This window comes from Acomys minous, assembly GCF_964271855.1.
Source record: "Acomys minous genome assembly, chromosome: 2".
In the NCBI taxonomy this organism is placed as follows: Eukaryota; Metazoa; Chordata; class Mammalia; order Rodentia; family Muridae; genus Acomys; species Acomys minous.
In genome coordinates this window covers 14,719,598-14,739,104 of record NC_140484.1, presented here as the reverse complement: position 1 = coordinate 14,739,104, position 19,507 = coordinate 14,719,598, and the positions used below count along the sequence as shown (strand labels likewise).

At 53.0% G+C, this 19,507-nt stretch overlaps 2 protein-coding genes across 3 annotated transcripts; one reads left to right on the top strand and one right to left on the bottom strand.

Moving 5' to 3' along the window:
- Positions 1-723: 723 nt before the first annotated feature.
- ELOVL3 (ELOVL fatty acid elongase 3) lies at positions 724-4,067 on the top strand. Its single transcript, XM_084773431.1, has 4 exons — positions 724-1,030; positions 1,918-2,049; positions 2,954-3,105; positions 3,328-4,067. Exons 1-4 carry the CDS (start codon positions 927-929, stop codon positions 3,753-3,755), a joined length of 816 nt encoding a protein of 271 aa, XP_084629557.1. The 5' UTR covers positions 724-926; the 3' UTR covers positions 3,756-4,067.
- A 511-nt stretch (positions 4,068-4,578) lies between these two features.
- Positions 4,579-19,420, bottom strand: PITX3 (paired like homeodomain 3). Of its 2 annotated transcripts, none has more exons than XM_084773430.1 (4): positions 19,166-19,420; positions 6,295-6,424; positions 5,912-6,114; positions 4,579-5,501 (listed from the first exon to the last, which is right to left on the bottom strand). In XM_084773430.1, exons 2-4 carry the CDS (start codon positions 6,410-6,412, stop codon positions 4,914-4,916), a joined length of 909 nt encoding a protein of 302 aa, XP_084629556.1. In that variant the 5' UTR covers positions 6,413-6,424; positions 19,166-19,420; the 3' UTR covers positions 4,579-4,913. The 2 variants fall into 2 exon arrangements, with proteins under 2 accessions (XP_084629556.1, XP_084629555.1); XM_084773429.1 differs by lacking the exon at positions 19,166-19,420 and adding an exon at positions 13,118-13,207.
- Between the last annotated feature and the right edge of the window lie 87 nt (positions 19,421-19,507).

The following is a 19,507-nucleotide window of genomic DNA, read 5'->3' as shown; positions in this document are numbered from 1 at the left end:
CTCCCTAGCTTCCTTAAATCCCATGCGAAGCTTTTCCCGCGCCTGACGACAAGGAGCTCAGAAGGTGACCCCATTTTTCTCCCAAGGTTTTTACTGGGCGTCAGACGAAACAGTTCCGGAAACCATAAAGAAGCCACAGCAGCTTGAGTGCCGCCTCCTCAGACATTAACATCAACAGCTGAACAGTAAAATTCACATTACGTTCGTCTTTCTCCTCCCACAAGCATGGATCCAAAGCTAGCAGGTCTCCGTGGCCCAGCCTGGTCGTCCTTATTCCAGGTTGCGTTTCCCAAGGAAATTGTCGCCCCCATCTCTGGAAGAGGGCACTAGCGACCAAGAGTCTCTCCACTTTCTCTTCACTGCCAAGTAGGTGAAGATGAAAGCAAAATGAGTCAAAGGCTACAGCTGACTGTGCCAGAAGAAGACTGGTCCGCCTAGGTATTCAGTGAAATCAAGGATTGGGGCGGTGTGCTGCTGCTGCTGGTGGTGTTTATGAGCCAACCTGGAGCAGCTGGGGAGCGGGGTGGGGTGGGGTAGGGGGTGTGGGAATGGATTTGGGACACGCTTGGTTCCTTGGGGAGGTGCCTTTGAGGATCATCAGTCAGAGGAGGATGGGAGTGAGGGGCGGGGCAGAGATGACTCTTGGCTAGGATTGGATAACTGAGAAGGGCGGAATCTGGTCTACACCTCCTGGGTCCCCAGTGTTGTAACTGGCGATATATACCGCGGCCTCCGCCACAGTAGCACGAGCGGGCTGGTTAGCAGCGCACGTGCCAGGCTCCTGGGCCCTTCTGCCCACGCACAAGTTCTTTCTGTCCTGGGTTACTTCGTGCTGAGATCCACTCCCTTTTCTACTCCCTCGGCTCTTACCAGCACCCCCCGCCCCCCAACCCCAAGCTCTGAACCTCATCATCTGCAGAGTCGAAATGGACACATCCATGAATTTCTCACGTGGTTTAACAGAGGGGCCGATCCAGCCCTATAACTTCGAGATGTCGCGCGACTTAAGGCCCTTTTTGGAGGAGTACTGGTGAGACCTGGTGAAGGGGAAGGACCAACTGCTTTGAGGGGAGTGGAGACAGGGATTGAAAGCCAGTTATGTTTCCAAAGCCGCTGGGGGCACTGGCTCTGAGCCCCAGCCCCGCCCGTCCTTTAAGGTACTTGTCAGAGAGGTTAGAGCTGGAAGAAAGGATGCAGAAGTGAGAAGATGGAGAGGAGGTGTGGGAAGGGACAAAAGCAAAGGAAAAAGAAATAGTGTAAGCGCAGCTGAGGAATGAGATTGACCTGAGTGAAAGACTTGTAGATAACAGAGAGAGAGAGAGAGAGAGAGAGAGAGAGAGAGAGAGAGAGAGGCAGACAGACAGACAGACAGACAGAGACTGTGGCTACACAATTATCGTGTTCCCCAAACGTCCCATCTTCTCTGATGTAAAGATGAACACAAAGTTGAGAACCGTTTCAAAGCTTTCCCAAGGCTTTGTGTCTTAGCCCTAAAGCATCCCAGGCGTGGTTTTGTCGGGGCGCCTTCGTTCTTCAATCAACTTGCCGCGGAGCCAAACAGACAGAAGGTGCTGCTATACTCTCCTTACACCACAGCCCTGCATGGAGCAGCGTTTGGCTGGAGGCAGACAACTGTCATCTGCCCCCCAACTTCATTGAGAAAGAAATCATCCCAGAGATCTCCCGCAAGGCCCTTGGCCCGTGCTGGTTGCTTTAGAGCCATGAATACCGCTAAAGTGTCACCCCCCCCCCCAACACACACCTCCAGCTCACACACCCTCACTTCCCCATACAAATAAGGAAACCAGGGCCATGCGCTGCTGGAACCCTAGTCTAGAGGAGGGGCCCCTTGGGGAGATGAGTGGGCACCCCTCTAAGCAGTGCCCACTGTGGCCCCCCCTGCTTTCTGCCCTCCAGGGTCAGCTCATTCCTCATAGTGCTTGTCTATCTGCTGCTCATCATCGTGGGTCAGAACTACATGAGAGGGCGGAAGGGCTTCAGCCTGCAGGGGCCTCTCATCCTCTGGTCCTTCTGCCTCGCAATATTCAGGTAAGGCGCTCCTTTCTACCCCATGCCCTGCCTGTCCTTTAGTCAGCGCATCTCCATTTTATCCTTAAGGGTCCCTAAAACCAGCTGCATTGGCTTCTTCCCCCATAGTACCTTCTCTCTCTCTCTCTCTCTCTCTCTCTCTCTCTCTCTCTCTCTCTCTCTCTCTTTCTCTCCCCCTCTCTCCCTCTCTCTTTCTTGGGCTCAAGATGACAGTTTCTGTTCTGTTCTATCCCTTTAAAAATATTTATTATTATTATTTTCTCTGTGTTAACCTTGGCTGTCCTAGACTTGCTTTGTAGACCAGGCTGGCCTCGAACTCACAGTGCTCCACCTGCCTCTGCCTCCTGAGTGCTGGCATCAAAGGTGTGTGCCCCCACGCCCTGCTCACCAAATTTCTCGAGCCTCGAGTATCTCAGTTTCTAAATTGCTCTTCAAAGGCCATCAGCGACTTCTCCAGGCCTCTTCATGTTCTTTCCTATCTCGCCACCCATTTCTTCCCACTTTCACCCCACTTCAAGAATCCCATTCTTACCAAAAAACAAACAAACAAAGAAAAGAGGCAGGGTGTGGTGGTGCATGCCTTTAATCCCAGCACTCGGGAGGCAGAGGCAGGTGGATGCTGTAAGTTCGAGGCCAGCCTGGACTACAAAGTGAGTCCAGGACAGCCAGGGCCAGAACCCTATTCTTGACATTTAGTTTTACCTCTCCCCCCTGTATTGACTGGCTTTTTCTCAAGGCCTTGTTAGACCTACCAGATTGGCCCCAGGATCTCAAAGGCTGTAGTCACCGCCCTTGGAAGTGTGATGATAGACTTAGAGCTTAGACTTCAGCTGGGCCTGAGGTAGAGGTGAGTTCAGGCCTGGGAATGGGCCCTCATACCTTTCCGCCCTGTCTCACACTTTAGTATCCTGGGTACAGTGAGAATGTGGAAGTATATGGGAATCCTGCTATTTACAGTGGGCCTCAAGTCAACCGTGTGCTTTGCCAACTACACTGACGATGTCATAGTCAAATTCTGGTCCTGTGTCTTTCTTCTCAGCAAGATTGTTGAACTTGGTGAGTGTAGAGGCTTTGTCTCTGGTGCCCAGGGACTTGCACTCTTCCTTAGAGCTCTCCCCTTCCCTAGCACATGGAGGTTTCCTTCTCTACCCCTAGATCCTAGTGAGATGTTTCTCCCTCTTCCCCCACCCTGAGGATGTCAGCTGTGTTCTCACACCCAGGGCAGCGGGTGGTCCCAGAACTGGGTGGCGTACCTGCTATGACCCCCTCATTTCTCAGGAGACACGGCCTTCATCATCCTGCGTAAGCGGCCACTCATCTTCGTGCACTGGTACCACCACAGCACAGTGCTACTGTTCACAAGCTTTGGATACAAGAACAAAGTGCCTTCCGGTGGCTGGTTCATGACCATGAACTTCGGCGTGCATTCCCTCATGTACACCTACTACACCCTGAAGGCCGCCAAACTGAAGCATCCCAGCCTGCTTCCCATGCTCATCACCAGCTTGCAGATCCTGCAGATGGTGATGGGAACTGTCTTTGGCATCCTGAACTACATCTGGAGGCAGGAAAAAGGATGCCACACAACAGCAGAACACTTCTTCTGGTCCTTTGTGTTATACGGGACCTATTTCATTCTATTCGCTAAATTCTTCCATCAAGCCTACCTTAGGCCCAAGGGCAAAGCTAAGTCCAAGAGCCAATGAGAGTCAGAAAGAAAGATGGAGCCCTGGGCTTTCCTCCGTGGCACTAAGGGTTAGGTGTGGGAGAATGATTAGGGTACCTTCCCTGTATGGTTTCCCCCATGGGACATGTGCCCCAAAGTGACAGGAAGCTATGACAACTGAGAAATGTCACCCTTGGAATAGGGGTGTGGTCTGGTACTTTGATGTTTCTATCTTCAATGTGAAGGAAAACCAAGCCCTGGGACTGAGGTCCTTAAATTTGAGTTATTTATATTTATACTTAGAAATCGTTCTCTTCTTGCTCTATTTTTTAAATTAAAGAGGTCAACATGATTTTAAGGATTTGTGGACTTGGAGGGCGAAAGTGAACTTTGTGGTGGGAGGCGATTCTGCAGGTGGGAGGCCTGAGGGTGTGTGGAAGGACAGAAGCACACACAGACACTCAATAAGAATCCTAGGCCTGGTAGGCGCTTAATAAACGTCTGTTACAGACTAGAATTTTATTGCCGTTAGAGGCCCAAGCCTCGGAAAGAAACAAGTGCTTTGAATCAGGCTTCCTAAATTGCAAAACAGATCCCTGCTAGTAAGCACTGGAGACCAGACCTTAGCAGCTATCCTCTCTGAGACCACGAGGTGGCGTCGCAGCACCAGCGTAGGACGATCCCTGTCAACTAGCTAATCACACCAAGCCTCACAGTCCTTTACCCTAGGAGACCCTGCTTCCCCGTCCTGGAGGGACGCCTGGGCGCTCACTCCATTCCTGTACATCCATCCAGCTGTCCTTTTGGACAATAAGAAGGATGCAGGGAAGGAGGGCTCAACCGCAAGTCTGAATCATCAAGCCTTTGACAGTCCGCGCACGTTTATTTCATTGATCTTTGAAAACGGGATAGGGGAAGTCTAGAGAAGGCGGGATGGGCCAAGGGTGAATTGGCCCTGGGGGAGCTGGTCCCTGTTCCTGGCCTTAGTCCCAGGGGCGCGGTCTCCGTTTAGGGATCAGGCCACCCCTCGGGGCTGTGAGGGGAAAGGCCCTCTTCGAAGCCTGCCATCCCTCCCCGGATGCTCAGGCACACCTTTTAGACCCCGGGATGAGAGCAAGCCAGTCTAGGCGACCCCTCTCCAGGAGGCTGTGAATTACTGCCCCGCCCTCGGGGTTGATCCGTAGACCTTCCGCTCGCCTCACACTGGCCGTTCCACGGCGTACTGGCAGGGGCTAAGGTTGGCGGCTGGAGGCGGCCCGGGCACGGCGGGGTAGCTGAAAGAGGCGTGCTGCTTGGCTTTGAGCCGCAGGCTAGCCAAGCTCGAGTTACACGGGTCCCTGTATACATAGGGGGAGGAGGCAGCTGCAGCGGCGGCGGCCGCAGCCGAGGCATAAGGGCAGGACACTGCCCCGGAGGACACGGCGGCTGGAGCCAGCCCGGGTGGTGCCCCTCCCAGGCCCTGCAAGGCTCCGGGTCCTGGTACTGTGCCCGGGGCAGCGGCGGCCGAGGGCACCATGGAGGCGGCGATGGAGCTGGGTGGTGAGAACACCGGCTGCGAAGCCAGAGGCCCCACGTTGACCGAGTTGAAGGCGAACGGGAAGGTCTTGGCGGCGAGCGGCGGAGCGAGCGCCTTGGGAGGCCAGTTGCCATACGAGTACCCTGGGTATACCTCCTCGTAGGGTGGCACCAGGCCCCCGAGCGGGGCTGCGAAGCCACCCTTGCACAGCTCCGCCTGCTGGCTGCGCTCCCGCTTCCGCCACTTGGCGCGTCGGTTCTTGAACCACACCTGCGGGCAAGGGAGAAACACTGTCAGGATGCGGGGTGGCTGGAGAGAGGGCCACCCAGAGTAGGAGCGAACCGGGCGGGGAAGACCAGAGATGGATGCAGCCTAGAAGGGAGGAGCGCACCCAGCCAGAGGACCCAAGAAGAGAAGCCAGCGGCCACAGGGGGCGGGGGGGGGGGCGGGAGCAGCTCGGGGTCAAAGTGAGACAAGGGGGAAGGTGAGCCCTGGCCCGGGGCGAGGAATCGCGTGATAGCGGGTGGCAGGCAAGGCAGCAGGATAGTGGCAATCCCGGGGCCGGAACAGGGCTCGACGTGACACCTGCATTACAGAGGCACCAGCTATTTGCGTGGGTGGGTGGTGGCAAGAGAGCGAGGTGCGTGCAGGTGAGGATTGAGGGTCGGGCAGGGCCATACCCGCACGCGGGCCTCAGTGAGGTTGGTCCACACGGCGATCTCTTCGCGCGTGCTCATGTCTGGGTAGCGATTCCTCTGGAAGGTGGCCTCCAGCTCCTGCAGCTGCTGGCTGGTGAAGTGCGTGCGCTGCCGCCGCTGCTTCTTCTTCAGCGAGCCGTCCTCGGGGGAGCCCCCTGGTAGGGAGGCCGAGGCCTTCTCCGAGTCTGGGGACCAGAATAAGGCAGGTCATAGGGCGCTGGGGCCTGTGCGGATTTCTCTGGCTCTGGGACCGCAAGGAATTCCTCAGCCCCTGGCTGACTGGTACTTAAGTTTGCCGCTCTAGATTCCACCCTCATCAAGGCTAAACTGTTTTCTCCTCCACCCCCAGAAGGGGGCGCGCTCACCACTGTGCTCCTGGCCCTTGCATCCCTGTTCTGGAAGCGGAGGATGTGGAGTGCCGGCATCTGACAGTGACAAAGCAGGGCTCCGAGCCTCTGCCTCACCGAGCAGCCCAAACTCCATGGAGGGAGGGCTCTGGAGGAAAGAGAAGATACACACCAGGTTAATAGAGGTAAAAACAAGGGGGTTCAAAAAAACCGAAAGAAAAACAACAACAACAACAACAACAACAACAACAGCAAAACAAAAAACAAAACCAAGGGGCTTATGGATACCCTGATGTGGTGCATGCCTGTGATCCTAGCACTCAAGAGGCAGAAGCAGGAAGATTATCCACGAGTTCAAGACCAGCCTATCCTAGATTGTGAGCACCAGGTCAGCCAAGAACACACAGTGATACTCTGTCTCAAACAAACAAAACAACAACAAAACCACTTATTTTCCAGGCTCCTCACAAGGTCCCCCCCTCCCCCCGAACATCTTTGCCTCTTTTTCTCATCCACTGACATAAAGCTACCCTGAACAGTGGTACTCTAGAATAGCGTGGCAGGGCAGAAGTGATGGCTCAGTGGTTAAAGGTACTGACTGCTCCTCCAGACAATATCACTTTGATTCCCAGCACCCACATGGCCAACAGCTCACAACTATCTGGAACCCCAGTTCCAGGAGAACCAAAGGCTTCTTCTCGCCTCCCCAGAGACTAGGCTCTCTGGTGCACAAACATACACACAGGGGAGACACCCATATACTGGGAGAAAGAAAAAGAGTTGAGATAGAGAAGGCAAATGTGAAAAAGGGGTAAGCTGGGAGATTTTGTGCACACATACATACAATAGAGTCACTAATGCTGAGCCTTTGCCAATTGCCACAGCTGTTCCCTTTTGTTTGTTTGAGGCAGGATCTCATGTAGCTCAGGCTGGCCTTAATTTGGAATCTTCCTGTTTCTACCTTTGAATGCTCGAATTACAGCCTAGCTAAATTTCTGGTTTATCTATCTATCTATCTATCTATCTATCTATCTATCTATCTAGTTTTTTAGACAGGGTTTCTCTGTGTAGCCCTGGCTGTCCTGGAACTCACTCTAGATCAGGCTGGCTCCCAACTCATAGATAATGCCTGCCTCTGCCTCCTGAGTGCTGCAATTAAAGGCATGTGCTGGCCGGTGTGGTAGTGCACACCTTTAATCCCAGTACTCGAGAGGCAGAGTGAATTTGAGGCCAGCTTGGTCTACAAAGAGAGTCCAGCACAGCCAAGCCTAACAAAGAGAAACTCTGTCTCGAAAAACAAAAACAAAACAAAAAGGCATGTGCTGCTGCTGTCTGTACTACCACTCCACTTTAAAGTGTTTTTTTTTTTTCCTTTTTCAGTTTTTTTTTTTTAAACAGAATATTTGTTTAAAGCAAGGTGCGGTAATGTAGATCCAGTCCCCAGAAGGTGGAGGGTCTGGAGTGTGAGGACGACCTTAGCTACATGAGACCATCTCAAAAAACAAGTGGTGATTCAGTTGGTAAAAGACCTGCATTTGATTTTGATTTTGATTTGTTTTTTTCATCCATGTAGTCCCTGGAACTTCAGTACTGGGGAAATAGAAACAGTAGGATCCCAACAGTTTGCTGGTCAGCAGTCAAGCTGAATTGACCAGCTCCAAGTTCAATGGACTCTGTCTCAAAAACCAACCAACCAACCAGCTGCCTGCCCCCCCCACCTCCCCCCCCCAAAACAAACCAAACTAACAAGATGCAGAACGACTGAGAAGACACCAGATGTTGACCTCTGTCCTCCATGTATATGTGAATGGATGTTTTCAAACATCACACACACAAGCTTTACACATATTCACAAAGAACATTTGTAACTGCAGGCTGGGAAGACGGCTCAGGAATTAAGAGCACTGGTTGCTCCTCCAGAGGTCTTGAATTCAATTCCCAGCACCCACAAGGTGGTTCACAACTATAGTCCCATGGGATCTGATGCCCTCTTCTGGTGTGCAGGAGAACATGCAGAGAAATCACCCATATACATAAACAAAATAATAATAATAATAATCCGAAATTGGAAATGTACCTTCCGCCCCCCACCAACTTTTGGATTTCAGAGAATTTCAGATTTCAGCCAGGGTCAGGGGTGATCAGCCTGGCTCACCCATTTCATAGGTGGAACCTGAGACCCCAAGTAACTCAGCTAAGCTGATTGTACAACTAGGGCCTGAGCTCTGTCTGTGGGCTCCTGAGGCTTTTCCAAACTGTGCTCCTTGGCACCCTTTGTGGAAGCCCCACCAGGGATTTTACTAGAGCTCCAGTTTGTATCTCCTTAAGTCTGCTTCAGCAGGGGCACAATTCTGCTTGTTTGGCTTAAACACTTTCTGAATAAACAGTTCCGAATCAAAACCAAGTTTGAAAACCACAGGGTGGGGTTGGAGAGATGGCTCCGTGGTTTAAAGCGCTTGCTCTTGCCGAGGATCTGGGTTCGCTCCAGCATCCATATGGTGGCTCACAACCATCACTGCGTGTGAGTCCAGTTCCAGGGCATCCAGTGCCCTCATCTCACCTCCAGCAGGTAAAACAGTCACACATATTAAAAAAAATTTCAAAAGTCTGAAAAAAGATGAGAAAAAAGAAAAGCAAAGAAAAGCACAGGGCACTTAGGTCCCTTCTGTTCCTTTGTTTGTCTTAAACATATCTCACCACCTCCTACCCGTCCTCCCTCATCCCATCCACCTCCTGCCCGTCCTCCCTCATCCCATCCACCTCCTACCCGTCCTCCCTCATCCCATCCACCTCCTACCCGTCCTCCCTCATCCCATCCACCTCCTACCAGTCCTCCCTCATCCCATCCACCTCCTGCCAGTCCTCCCTCATCCCATCCACCTCCTGCCAGTCCTCCCTCCATCCCATCCACCTCCTACCCGTCCTCCCTCATCCCATCCACCTCCTACCAGTCCTCCCTCATCCCATCCACCTCCTGCCAGTCCTCCCTCCATCCCATCCACCTCCTACCCGTCCTCCCTCCATCCCATCCACCTCCTACCCGTCATCCCTCCATCCCATCCACCTCCTACCAGTCCTCCCTCCATCCCATCCACCTCCTACCCGTCATCCCTCCATCCCATCCACCTCCTGCCCGTCCTCCCTCATCCCATCCACCTCCTACCAGTCCTCCCTCATCCCATCCACCTCCTGCCAGTCCTCCCTCCATCCCATCCACCTCCTACCCGTCCTCCCTCATCCCATCCACCTCCTGCCAGTCCTCCCTCCATCCCATCCACCTCCTACCCGTCATCCCTCCATCCCATCCACCTCCTACCCGTCCTCCCTCATCCCATCCACCTCCTACCCGTCCTCCCTCCATCCCATCCACCTCCTACCAGTCCTCCCTCATCCCATCCACCTCCTACCAGTCCTCCCTCATCCCATCCACCTCCTACCAGTCCTCCCTCATCCCATCCACCTCCTACCAGTCCTCCCTCCATCCCATCCACCTCCTACCCGTCCTCCCTCATCCCATCCACCTCCTACCAGTCCTCCCTCATCCCATCCACCTCCTGCCAGTCCTCCCTCCATCCCATCCACCTCCTACCCATCCTCCCTCATCCCATCCACTTCCTGCCAGTCCTCCCTCATCCCATCCACCTCCTACCAGTCCTCCCTCATCCCATCCACCTCCTACCAGTCCTCCCTCATCCCATCCACCTCCTACCAGTCCTCCCTCATCCCATCCATCTCCTACCTGTCCTCCCTCATCCCATCCACCTCCTACCAGTCCTCCCTCCATCCCATCCACCTCCTACCTGTCCTCCCTCCATCCCATCCACCTCCTACCCGTCCTCCCTCATCTCATCCACCTCCTACCAGTCCTCCCTCATCCCATCCACCTCCTACCAGTCCTCCCTCATCCCATCCACCTCCTACCAGTCCTCCCTCATCCCATCCACCTCCTACCAGTCCTCCCTCATCCCATCCACCCCCTACCCGTCCTCCCTCCATCCCATCCACCCCCTACCCGTCCTCCCTCATCATCCACCTCCTACCCGTCCTCCCTCATCCCATCCACCTTCTACCAGTCCTCCCTCCATCCCATCCACCTCCTACCTGTCATCCCTCATCCCATCCACCTCCTGCCAGTCCTCCCTCCATCCCATCCACCTCCTACCCGTCCTCCCTCATCCCATCCACCTCCTACCAGTCCTCCCTCCATCCCATCCACCTCCTACCCGTCCTCCCTCATCCCATCCACCTCCTACCAGTCCTCCCTCCATCCCATCCACCTCCTACCCGTCCTCCCTCATCCCATCCACCTCCTACCAGTCCTCCCTCCATCCCATCCACCTCCTGCCAGTCCTCCCTCCATCCCATCCACCTCCTATCCGTCATCCCTCCATCCCATGCCTGGCCTTTCTCACATCATTCCAGGCAGTATGGATTCCTCTAGACACATCCCCAACACACACACACACACACACACACACACACACACACACACACACACACACTTCTTGCCAGTATTCCTGTTCCAAATCTAGCCTGACTGTTAAGGGACCTGCCTGGGTCCCTATCAAGCTTTTGCCTGCAGGGTCCCACTTCTGGTTGCCTTTCCCAAGACATCCCATGGGAGGAAAGGAGAAGGAGAGTACTAGGGCTCTGTGAGCATCTTGGGCAGACAACAGAAACCAGGGGTAGAAGGAGAGATCAAGGTGGGTTGTCTCTGTCTCCAACACCCTCGCTCCGCCGTCATCTGGGATGTAGTGCTGGCTACATGGGGTGGCATTAGTGTGGTGGGTTGGCACACATTGAGATGTGCATCACTTGGCTGACCCAAAGTTATTAAGAGCCTTTCTGAAGAGCGTGCAGATGGACAATGGCTTGTGTTTGCGCATGGTAATGTCCCCCCCGTCAACCAGCTCTGAGGGCACAGCTGTGCCCTACCTCAAGCCAGGTTGACAGTAGGGCAGAGGTCAAGGCAGAGGCTGAAAACAATTCTTGCTTTTTCCACCGCCAGAAAGGTCTTGATCTTGGACCTCTTCCTGGGCTTACGGAGGCAAGACTAGAGGGAACCCAGGGGGCGGAAGTGTGCTCAGTCTACCTCCTTTTCCAGACCTCAGGGCAGGGGCCAGAGGTTTGGAACTGGAAAACTTAGGTCTGACAACTCTCCACTGGCAGGGAGACGCTTTGCAGGGGAATTGAGGTGCTCTGCTGCCTGCTCTTCCTTTAGACTCAAAATGACCTTGAAACTCAACCCATGCTCCTGGCTTTTCCGGGAGCCACAGACGCAACACAGGACTGGGCAAAAGGGACAGTGGGGTTTGCCGGTAGGAAAAGCGATGCCCCTCTGTGGCGGGGCCATTCATCCTTCCAGTCTGTTTTGGCAGCAGACCTCTAGTTTTCCAAGCTCCCCTTCCTCTGGCATCCCATACCTGCGTCTTGATTTCATCCTCTATTTCAGTATAGAAGGAGGCCAGGGGAAGAAGAGGAGAGCAGCAAAGAGGAGCAAAGGACAGGGCGGAGTTCAAGCTGTGCGCCCTCCGAGACAGACGACACATGTGCAGACACACACAGGCCCCCACTCAGACGCAGCGAGCACTTGGACTTGAAGCTAGAGGCACAAAAACACGCACTCTCCCACACATGCGCTCCCACACTCGGGCAGACAGACACACACTGTCATGCAGTCTCCTCTTGCTCTCTGACAAGGACAGCTGCCTGAGCTGTTTTGGAGCCATTCCCCTCCCCCTCCCTTCCCCTTCCTGGCCCCTCTGAACCTCGGCTCTCTCAGTCCCGGGAGTTCAGAACTCTGTGTGGGGGAGGAGGAGGCTGATGGACCAGGGAATAATGTTCCTCACTCCGTGGCTATTGGAGAGAGGTTTCTTGCCCGTAAGAAGGAGGTGTGAGAGTGCTGGAGCCGGGGGATCAGGTCCGGGGAATCAGGATTAGAGTCAAAAGAGCTAGGTTCAGGTTCTGGTAACTCCCAACTTACTAGCTATGTCTACTGGCCAAGTTACTTTTCTTCTTTGGGCATAGTGCGTATTTCATCATCTCAAAGAGTGAGATTATAATCCCTTCTCTGTCTGCCTTCAATTTCTTTTCTTTCCCCTTCAGACGGGGAGTGGGGGGGTGGGGTGGGGGGGTGGGGTAGGTGGGGGGTTCTGCTATGCTGCACAGGATGGCCTCAAACGTGTGATATTCCTGCCAGCTGCTAGGATTACAGGTGTGTGTAATGACTCTGCCTCCATTATTAGATTGATTATTTATTTGAGAGCGGGTCTCATGTAGCCCAGGATGGCCATGGGCACACTTATAGCTGAGGATGACCTTGAATTTTTTGTCTACCTGCTTCTACCTACCCTGCCCCAAAGCTGGGATTAAACCATAACCAGTTTTTTTTTTTTTTTTTAAAGACAGGATTTTTCTGTGTAACCTTGGCTGTCCTGGAGTTGATTAATAGACCAGGCTGGCCTCAAACTCACAAAGACCTACCTGCTTCTGCCTCCTGTGTGCTGGGATTAAAGGCGTGCACCACCACTGCCCCGCCACCATAACTAGTTTATATGGTTGGTACTGGGGATCGAACCCAGGGCCTAACTCATTTTATACAAGTATTCTCCAAACTGAGCTACATTTCTATCTCTGAAATATAGCCTGGACTGCCTCCTGTCTCTCCCTCTTTAGCATTTGCGTACTGGAGAGCACTACCATAATTGGCCAGCGTTGTTATAAGGTTCAAATAACATATAGCTTGTAAAAAATAAAATAAAATTCAGAATATTTTTCTAGTTCCTTCTAGGAGCCGAGCACTGAATTAGCCCCCGAGCTGGAACGGAGATCAAGAACTTACCCTTGCTTGGGTGACTCTGTGTCTCCATACAGAAGTCATCTTGTGAATACTGGTGAGATACTGCACTTGAGTGGGGGATGCTGTACTCAGTCCTGAACTCAGCACACAGAATACGGAAACAGCAAAACAGGCTAAGGAATGTCAGCAGGAGCCACTTTGGGGATCAGAGCTGGAACGGGCTGGGAAGGGCTCTCTGTCTGTGACACCGCAGAGAGCAGTACGCCACTAGGGCCAGGCTATGAAGAGATGAAAGAGAGGGCATAGAACTCAGGCAGGCACCCTCATGTCCGGGTGGGCTGGTCAGGCAAAGGCTGGGGGGCGCCAAGTTGTTATCTGAGTTGGAGACAGGCTGGCTGAGGATTAAGCTCCCCCAAACTGCTAGAGGTCAGGAAGCTGGGGAGCTGGGCCAGGGGCCAGGGACTTCATCTCACTCAGTGGATGTAAGGGATAAGCACTAGTGTGGAAGCTGTATGCCTGGTTGATGCTAGCAGGGCCAAACATAGGCAAAAGAGAACTGATGAAGGGTTCTTCAGGAGGGTCTGTCTGTCCACCCCTACTCTTTCTGATACATTTTGATGGGGATGTGAGGTCTAGACTTCACTGGCATTATGGCAGCTAGCTCAGGCCTAGGGAAAAATAGAAGGGCTTCAGGTGTGTTTTGTTCCAAAGTACAATAAATCTATTATGGACCAGCAAGAGCAGAGTATCCATTAAGGCAAAGACCAAATCATAGGGCAGAGAGGTCACAGCAGGGAGGCTGTGGTTCCCAGGGACACAAGCTCGTGGTAAGAGGGCAACCACCACGGGACTTGCATACAGTCCAGAAGCCAGAGTGCATCAAGGCCACAGAAGAGTCCAAGACGGGAGGAACTGAGGCAGGAAGAACAAGCAGGGAAGGAGTAGGAGAAAAATCCTCATCTTGTGGGCAGTGGATGAAGAGGGAGTGAAGCAGAGCTGGGGTTGTGACCTATGGCCCTGCTCAGCAAACGGTAAACTGGGAACAGGTGGGAACAGGTGAAAACCGAGGCCCTAAACTAGAACCCACAACCCCACAATCCTAAGGCCGGAGAGAAACCCCAGAATAGCCTTCTACTCAGTGGAGATGCACAGCACCCAGACTCTGGGCTGCTGACCTGCAGGTGGATCTTTTTTCCCCCTTCGATACAGGGTTTCTCTGTGTAGCCTTGGCTGTCCTGGACTCACTTTGTAGAGCAGGCTGGCCTCGAACTCACAGCGATCCGCCTGCCTCTGCCTCCTGAGTGCTGGGATTTAAAAGATTGCACCACCGTGCCCTGCTCTGCAGGCGTGTCTTAATTGGCTCCCAGCTTCAGGATGAAAACCCGCACTTCAGGTGACGGCAGCAGTGGTTTGATGTATTTAGGTTATCAAGGGGGTGAATGACAGAAGCCATCACGCAAGCTTCTCACTGCGTTATGTCATCAACAAAGTTCAACTTGCTTACAGTCTAGGAGGCAAACAGAACATAGGAAGGAAAATGGAGTTCACAGCAGGCGGGGGGGGGGGGGGGGAATTCTCAGATTGTGAGTGATCAGATATGGGAGCCCATATAAAGAGGGATGAAGACTGGGCGTGCTCAGAGAATGTAGGTACATCATTGACAGGGGGGTCATGGAGAAAGCGAAGGGGCAGGGCCTTCTACATAACCTTGAACTGGTGGGTGTATTTAAAGGGCCGTGATCAGAGGCTTAACGTGGGCCATGAGGACCAGCCAGGGGGGAAAAAGGGCTTAGATTGAGGGATCCATGAGAGACAAATACTGGTTCAGATTTGATACAGTTAAAGATAGAGTGTTATTGGCTTTTCCATTAAAAAGAAAATACCCTCAATTCAGGGTGTAGTGATATATGCCTACAATCCCAGCACCCAGAAGGCCGAGGCACGAAGATCAAAAACTCAGATCCAGCTTGGGCTATATAGGGAACCCATACAGAAAAACCGAGGCAGGACATGAAGTGGCAGCAGCTAATATGACGAGGATTGAGCCAGGCCCCTCGTACATGCTAGGCCAACACTCCACCGCCACTAAGCTAGCCACCTGAAGCACGTTCCCAGGCCCTCTAGCTTAATTTTAAGACTTCAAATAGCATGCGGATCCTATTTTGTAAGGCACGTGCATATAGATGCACGTGTTGCCTCAGTCTCAAGGCAACACCATCACGTAGGGAAGATAGGCCTCGGCCAGCCTGCTGCTCTCCTACTCCTTCCTGGACTGCTTTCCCAGCTCCCCCCCCAGAAGCACCGCTGCAGGCGTGGGGGCGTGCTTAAGGCGTGTCAGTAGGTGACATCCAAAAGTAGCGTCCTTGGGGCCTTTATTTGCAGTGGTAACTAGAACGGATCAGGCTGGGAAACAGATTTGTAGGGAAGGTTGAAACCATGCCTGGTGGGAAGCTTCCAGTTCAAGGCCAGCCTGGGCCTTGAAGACCTTGCTCTTTTAAGGAGACCCTGTTACAACCAATTGAGAAATTAAAGATGGTCTTGAGGAAGGAAGATGGGGAAGGAGAAGTGGAAAGAATCTTGAAAATCATTTCTCTCTCTCTCTCTCTCTCTCTCTCTCAACAGGGTTTCTGGACTCACTTTGTAGACCAGGCTGGCCTCAAACTCACAGTGATCCACCCGCCTCTGCCTCCCGAGTGCTGGGATTAAAGGTGTGCACTCCACAGCTCTCTTTTAACTACTGTCTTCTTTTCCTTGTCCTCCCTGCACTCCCATAGGTCACGGTTAATGACTGTGCACACTGCAGGTCCTCTAAAGCTCAGATCCTAAGAGACCCTTTTGGTCACCTGTGATCTCTCTCTCCCACGCTCTAGCATGTGGCAGTGAAATCGAATGGGAAAGAAAAGACCTGACCTGTTCCCATCTCTCACCCACTATCGTTCAGGTTCACTCCTTGCCCCTTACCCTCCCTTCCTGAACTTGCATCCCAGGCTTTGATTGACTTGTTGTTTTGTTTCGTTCTTTGTAGCCCTGGCTGTCCTGGAACTCACTCTGTAGACCAGGCTGGCCTCAACTCAGAGATCCACCTGCCTCTGCCTCCTGGGTGCTGGGATTAAAGGCGTGCGTCCCCACTGCCCAGCTTGACTGACATTCTTGAGCAGCAGGCAGGCAGAGTTCACACTAGGCTATGTGGTAGAGAGGTTAAGATGTACGGGGAACTCAGAGAGGGACAGGGGTGACGCTGGAACTTCAAGGAAGATGTTCCACCTACCCTGAAGAGCCTGCCTGTGGTCAACTCAAGGATACGATCAGGCAAAAGCAAAAGACCCCACCTTCCAAAGGTTGCCTGTATGGTCACCAGGACTGCAGTTGGGGCAGAATAATAGCAATGAAGCTTCTTCTGGTGTTTGTTTACAAAGAACTTTCCTTCTCTACATGATTGATATGTCTCACTAAACTCTCACAGGCTCCCGAGTGGCAGGAAATTGTCCATGGCTGCCCAGGACCACAGGTTTGAGCGAGTGCCGCTCTTGTCTCCCTCTTCACACGGCAGCCACTAAGTGACTGACAGTTACTGATTCTCTGAAGCCCACTAAGGCTCCATCCTACTCCCTGCCTCCACTGCGTCTTTGGAAGGCGAGCTCTGGAAGTTAGCTGTCCACCGTACCAAAGCCCTTTCCTACGTGTCCTAAGCCTGCCATTCTCCAGTTTTAAAAGCTGCCCGCTCCCAACCCTCATCCAGTTTCAGGATTTCAGCAAGCAAGTCCTCTGCCCATTTAGGTCTGTTTGTATTGTAGCTTTTCATTCTGTCTCACTTACACTTTTGATTACTCTTACCCAGCAGCCCTCCTGGGGCCCCGTTTTGTCAGCTATTCTCCCTTCTTCTTGCTGTCTATCTGGAGGCCAGGACCTTGGGTATGCTGTGCAAATACTCTCCCACTAAGCTGTATTCCCAGCTCCAGTCTCTGACTTCTCTAGGCCCAAAACATCCTTCCTAAATGCTAATTGACCAATCATCTACATGATTTTGTGCAGGAGTAGAAGAAAGTTCTATTTTTTTTTCCAGTCATCTTTGTTAGGATTGTTGTTGTTGTTGTTGTTGTTGTTGTTGTTGAAAGTACAACTTCGGGCGTTCAGAGAACCAGCTCGATGCTTCCTTATTTCTTCCCTGGTGTGGAGCCCTTCATTTCCTGCATAATTTCAGTGATTTTTTTTTCAAAAGCAATGGGAACCCAAGCCCCTAAAATGTGTGTATGAGAATGTGATGGGAACAGTTGGGGCATGGTTCTATATTTATCAAGGAGATCAAGGGACAAATAAAAGATGAAGAAAAGGTCTTATCCCGCACCTAACTAAACTTTAGGACTGAGGAGTGTAAGAAATAAGAATTATATTTTACTCAGGGGTAGAAGATGAAAAAAGCAGACTTTTTAAAATAAGATAACTCATTGCTAGGCAGTGCCTTGCAATTGTCCTCCTGAAAACTCACCCCCCAGCTGAATTGTCTTGTTTACATGTATAGATTCAGAGTTCCCTCTACTCTGTCCTCTTCTGCTTAACTGAGCTCTAGTTAGAGTTGGCGGTCAGTTAGGGTAGCCATTGTATTGGTCCAAAGGAGTCAGAGCCCTCCCTTGGCCAGAAGGAAAGCAAAGAAGGGAATTGAGACATTCTTCCTGGTCAGACTGAGAGGGTGGTAAAGGCATCGTGTGGGATGACAGAATTGGGGTTTCATCTGCCTCCTTTCCCTTTCCCCTTTCTCTCAAGGCTTTGCTTTATGAAAGGGCTACAATTTTCTTGTCTGGAAGGTTCTTGCCGGTCAAGGAGCCTTAAGTGGGCTAACAACCAGACTAGGAGGTTGAGGGTATCTGGCCTGCTGTACTGGAATTAGGGTTAGAAGAAAGAAGAAGGAGAAGAAAAGAAGGAAGAGGAGGAAGAGGAGGAGGAGGAGGAGAAGGAGAAGAATGGTGTAACAGTTGACTCTAAGTTGGTGAGGGAACTGAGACTCTCTCAAGGGCTTGTGGGTGGCCTGCGGCTGTTGCACCTTGTGGCTTATTCTTCCCTTTGTTGGTCTTGATTCTGTCCTCAGATTTGGATTGTGGAAGTCTATTGATGCTCTGATCTATCTGAGTTGGAGCAGGACTGTCTCACAGAGACCTGAGGCCAGGCTGCATCCTTTACTCTCTCCCTGTTCCCTTCAGGCCCAACAGGCAAGAAAGGCAGAATCAAGTTTGCAAACTGGCAGCTGGGATTTTGGGGTACCCACCAAGCCGACCCTATTGCACAGAACGCAGCTGGGCAGGCGCTGCCGCATAGGTGGACATGCCAGTCTTCCAGGGACATTCTGTTCACCACTAATGGACAGACACATCGTCTGCTCCAGAGAGACCCACATTGCCACCCCAAACATTCTGTCCGCTCCACACCCCACGTGCTGCTTACATTCTGTCGGATTCTGAGGCTGCTCCAGATCTGGACCCTTTCAGATCCAGACACCCCACGACAGACCCGCCAGTCTTGTCGCGTTGGGCTGGCAGCCTCGGCCCTGTAGCTCGCAGCGGCCATCTGACCCAGTAGCGACTCTCGCAACTCGGCTCCTATTCCAACTGCGGAGCAGCTGGGAAGAAAAGCATGAAGCTACTATGTGCACCCGTTCTTCCAGCCGCTGGAGTCTGTCTAAGCCTGGGCCAAGTGGCGCTGGGAGCCGCCTGTTGCCCTTACGCTGGACGACCGCTGCCCTCTCTTGAGCTGGCCACAGTCTCTGCTAACCCTATCACCTTCTGGTCCTTGCCGCTTGCCCCTAGATTTCAGGGTGCTTTCTGGTAAAGGTTTCCAGACTCTCCACTCTGTGCTCCGTGCAGTTCTTCGGCTTCTCTCCGGGTCCCCTTAATCTCCCCTTCTTGGCCCCTCAGGTCATTACCCGGAGTTTTCCTTCTCCCACGTCCCAGCCCCGAGGCTGTTGTACGTCTTTCCAGTATTGACTGGTTCCTCAAACACCAGAGTTCAGCCGCCCCAGGTTCCTTTTTAGGAGTCCCGGGACCAACCTTGGCCCCTACGTCCCCTGAGCCCCTGTCCCTGTCATGGTTAGGTACTCACAGTGCGTCCCGCAGCAGGCAAACTCCGGGTGGTGGCGGAGGCAGCGGCGTTCTGGAGCGCAGGCAGGGGCCAGGGGCCAGGCACCCTGCGGGGTGGGGGCCGCCCCCCTGCTCCGGGGCGGCCGCTCCACTGGGCGCTCCCAGGCTAGCGGAGGAGAGAGTGAGCTTCACCGTGTTGTGCCACCCCCCGCCGGCGCCCATTCACTTTATGGCAGCCCAGGGCGCCCTAGCCCGCCGGGGCGCGCCGCGAGCCTCAGGCCCCGCCCCTTTCCAGCTGCGCCACCCTGGCCCCTCCCTTTCCAGCTGTGAACCTTTAGGCCCCGCCTTAGTGGGGAGGGGTCCC